This window comes from Lactuca virosa, chromosome 8 (assembly GCF_052849685.1).
Source record: "Lactuca virosa cultivar CGN04683 chromosome 8, Lactuca_virosa_CGN04683_v6, whole genome shotgun sequence".
NCBI lineage: Eukaryota > Viridiplantae > Streptophyta > Magnoliopsida > Asterales > Asteraceae > Lactuca > Lactuca virosa.
Genome location: NC_136433.1, coordinates 71,532,524 through 71,537,452, shown reverse-complemented (window position 1 = coordinate 71,537,452; position 4,929 = coordinate 71,532,524). Strand labels below are relative to the sequence as shown.

General features: G+C 30.6%; 1 protein-coding gene across 1 annotated transcript; it reads right to left on the bottom strand.

Annotated features, from left to right (window-relative positions):
* Window positions 1-1,871: 1,871 nt before the first annotated feature.
* Window positions 1,872-2,417, bottom strand: LOC145130481 (uncharacterized). The gene has a single exon (XM_079065274.1). It carries the CDS (start codon window positions 2,415-2,417, stop codon window positions 1,872-1,874), a length of 546 nt encoding a protein of 181 aa, XP_078921400.1.
* Between the last annotated feature and the right edge of the window lie 2,512 nt (window positions 2,418-4,929).

Sequence of the window (4,929 nt, the reverse complement as noted above, 5' to 3'; positions counted from 1 at the left end):
AACCAATTTTTTTTCAACTTTTAGAACTTATTTTTTATCAAAAAAAAAAAAAACTAAAAATACATAAATTCATAACTTTTTATCCTTTTTCCAATGATATCAAATTCGATTTTTTTTATTTTTTTTTACGTCAAATTCACAATGTGAATCTTTGAAAATTCACAATGTGAATCCGGATTCACACGGTGAATCCGAAAAATATTTTTCACATTCATAATGTTAATATATGAATTTAGATATTTTTAGATTTTTTTTTCGATAAATAATAAGTTCTAGAAATTGAAAAAAAGATTTATATATATATATATATATATATATATATATATATATATATATATATATATATATATATATATATATATATATATATATGGAAAAGTTCAATAGAGAAGCATAATTATTGGTTCTTCAAGGAACCAAATCTTTTTTTCAATTTCTAGAGCTTATTATTTATCGAAAAAAAAATCTAAAAATATCTAAATTCATATATTAACATTATGAATGTGAAAAATATTTTTCGGATTCACCGTGTGAATCCGGATTCACATTGTGAATTTTCAAAATATATATATATATATATATATATATATATATATATATATATATATATATATATATAGCCCAAATACTCAACTCATTTAAAAAAGAATTGTTTTCAGCAATCGTGTTATTCTCCAAGTCGAACTCCCGCTTCACGATTCACACAAAACACACGCCTCACAAATTGTCGATCAACTACCGCCTGTTACTACCGCATCGTCAAACGCCAAACTCAGGCAGCCTCCCTTCCGCCATCACCGACGACAGCTTTGGCCTCTGTCCTCCCCCCTCCTCCGCGGCTCAACCTTCCAAATCATAACAATTTTTATATTGTTTCATTGTTCATACGATAAGGCCCGACCTGCAACTATTTTTTTTTCATTTTATATCGGTTTTAGTTAAATAGTAAACTATGTGGTTTTACTTTTTAGACTCGCCACTAAGCCTAGCATATTAATTTTGTTATAATAGAAAAAAATATTTAATATTTAGATTAATCTTTTTCTAAAACAAAAACTTTAAGTTTATGATATCAAACAATTTTTTTTTATAATTCACCTTTTTTTAAATAAAACAAAACAAAATTCAAACTCTAACTCTAACAAATCACATTCACAAACGCGAAGTTATCTTTTAAAAACCTTCGAACCAAATAGAGGATGTAATGTTGATGTTGAAAGTTTGAAAGTATCCACAATGGTGAGTTTAATGAGAGAGTTAAATGAGGTGACAAATCTTTGTGTCATTCAATAGATGAAACTCTACCATTATGAGATGTCACATTGGCATTCAATGGATTTGGAGTCCAATAGCCATTGAACTCTTCAATGGGAAAAAAATGAATTCTTAAATATTTACTATAAATTACATTTTGTAACATTTTATTGAACTTTGTAGAGTTCAATGCATTGTAGAGAAAAAAAGTAATAGAGTTGTATGAATTGTAGAAAGATGATGTGGTAATCCATTAAACTTTACAGAGTTCAATGGAATGTGGATGCCCACATACCAAAATTTAAAAACTCGACCAACTAAATAAACAATGTAACAAACACTAAATAATTATTTGGTGAAATTTTCATAAATTTCTTACAGAGTAATTATACTTTTATATAACCAATGTGATTTTATATTCATAAGGAATGCTGTTTATTTTTACCGTTTTCAGGAATAAATATTTTTTGGATCTCAAAAGTGTTTTCTAGCTGTTAGAATTCTTTATAAGTAAGAAAACAATAATAAAAGTTGAATGAAAAATCGTGTTTCGAATAATGCATTATAAAGCGTATAAAAAATCGCAATAAATCTTATATATGTACAAGTTTTGCTAATTAGTTTTCTACCCTTTGAGAAAACAACACCTTCTGCACTACTTGGTACTTAGAACGAACTGGCTCCTCCGTAATGGTATCAAGAAACGGCTTCTTTGATCGGCAAACCGCTAACCGATGACTAAACTCCGACACCTCCACCACCAACCTCGGCTGCTCAGCCTCATTAACCATCGCATCACCACCAACTATTGCTTCCGGAGATATCCTTCCTGAAATCCGCTTCGGCGCACTATTAGCCGACATCCAAAACACCGCCATATCCGCCGGCGTCACCATCAAATTCACTCTTCTCATCGGAAACATGATGTATACGTTTCCAGATTCCAGATCTTCGTCAGCGGAGAGAGGCGAAAACCGCCGGTTGATGTTCAACGACCTGGAGTTGACTAGGAAGAAATTGGGGCAATCAAGCATAATCTCGGCTGCCTTGACGGAATCTTGAAACTGCCGGATTTCTCCCGTCGGAAAAATTACTCTTGCTGCTTTGTTGGTTTTCATTCTCGGGGAGATCCCTAAGCTGCAAGCTGAAACGTAGTTACCCATTTGGATATGGAGGGAGAGAGAGAGATGAGGGGAGTGTAAATTTATACATGGAGGATCACATAAATGCGCGTGAAAGCAAGGAGTGACTATTGAGGATTTGTCACGGATGTTGTGCGTGTGGGGCTGATGGTTAAAATGAAGAGGTGGCAGCATGAGTTAATGGTCAAAGTATGGGGCTAAAACCCTAAAAGAAGCATCTATTAATTTCATATGAATTTAATAAAAATAATTCTTGTTTAATCTAATAAAAATAGTTATTGTTTTCATATAGGATCAATATTATATAATTACAAGCATTAATATACAGTTTGTTATTTAAGTTATTTAATTTTAATTGTATCAAGTAGGTTATTAATTTTTTCTTATTTAATGATTGGATTTGATTTCAATCGAGTAAACTGATAATGAATCTAATACGGTATCCACTCTGAAATTCAATATGCAAAAATTGTTATTTTAGGTATACTTGTGACATCTGATATGTTAGAACTACCCTATTGAAATGTATTATAATGGTGTAATGAGAATTAAGAAAAACAGTTACTGACCTGAATACAAAGATAAGTAAAGTAAAAAATAAATTACATATAATTAGTTGTCATTTTATTACATTAACTATTTGTTGTATCACCTCCACCGATAGATTTTGAAGTGATACACGTTGAAGTTAGACAACAAGGTTTAGTTGACAAGGAAGAGTGCGATTGAATTCATTCGTGATTTTAAAGGTGTGAAAGAGCAATTAGAAGAAAAGGAGAGATATATAAGAGTTTCTCAACTCAATGGAAAGAATCGAAGAATCATGTGGGTCAAGTGCAAAACTATAAGAGAGATTTGTAGTGACTAGTACCGCAAAGACATTAACTAAAAGTTACCTGAAATTTGTTTAGAGTTCACGTACACACTGATTAGTTAGAAATTACACAAAACCTAAGTACATTTTTATATGTTAGAAACATGGATATGCATGAATTTTTAACACTAGTACGTAAGTTGTTATGATTTCCATTACTGTTAGTACTTTTTGTATTCATTACGTACGCCCAAATGATTTAAAATTGACATAAAAACATCACAAACCTATTATACTTGGCATTAATCTTATTATAAAATTATAAGCATTAATATACAGTTTGTTATTTGAGTTATTTAATTTTAATTGTATCAAGTAGGTTACTACATTTTTTCTCATTATATGATTGGATTAGATTACAATCGAGTAATCTGGTAATGAATCTAATATGGTATTCACTTTGAAATTCAATATGCAAAATTTGTTATTTTAGGTCTACTTGTGGCATCTGATAGTTTGAATTACCCTATTGAAATGTATTATAATGATGTAACGAGAACTAAGAAAAAAAATTAGTGACCTGAATACAAAGATAAGTGAAGTAAAGAATAAATTATGTATAATTGGTTGTCATTTTATTACATTAACTATTTCTGGTGTCACCTCCACTGATAGATTTTGAAGTGATACACGTTGAAGTTAGACAATAAGGTTTAGTTGACAAGAGAAGAGTGTGATTGAATTCATTCGTGATTTTAAAGGTGTGAAAGAGGAATTAGAAGAAAAAAAGAGATATATAAGAGTTTTTTAACTCAATGGAAAGAATCAAAGAATCAAGTGGGTCGTGTGCAAAACTATAAGAGAGATTTGTAGTGACTAGTACCGCCAAGACATTAATTAAAAGCTACATGGAATTGTTTGGAGTTTACACTTGACAAAAGTAGCTGGAAGCTTTTGAAATATATAAAATTACATAAAAGGACAATTGATTAAAAATAAATAAATATATAAATATATTTTTAAGGGTAATTATGGAAATTGATTTCAAAAGCTCAGTAGCATTTTGTTAAACGCTACATGAAGTAGCTTTTAGAATTGGAGCGTTTTGTTTAAACTAAAAGCTAAACGCTCGTACCGCCAAACAAAACTTTTTGTTTAAACTAAAGCGTTTTGTCAAAAGCTAAAAGCTAGAAGCTCCCAAATGCTTCCAAAAGCTCTGTGCCAAACACGCCCTTAAGCTAGGAAAACATGCATTTAATTCGTGTGTATATATGTTTATACGTGTCGCATGTCCTGTGTTTATACATGTGTATATGTATCGCATGTCACACAAATATAATTTGTATTATACATAATTCAAAAAGGTAAATTCGTGTTTGACACTTGTAAGGCACGAAACACATACTTAAAATTCATATCGACATGAAACACGAATTTCTAAAATTTATTGATAGAAAACTCGAGTCGTGTCAATCACGTTGTGTATCAAATTGTCGTTTCTATATTAAACGCGTTACTAACCAAGTTAGATGCTTAATCTTGAGACTTATTTTATTTTCATTTATTAATTAGATAAAATAACAAAGTGCCATGACCGTCGCATAAAAAACTTTTTAACCTACTACAGGCTCGAAAGGAATGAAATAAAGGGTCTTTCTACTAGTCCCTAGATGGTCTTGGCCAATGAATGTTGTTTATGGTCAAACACTTTAGGGAAAA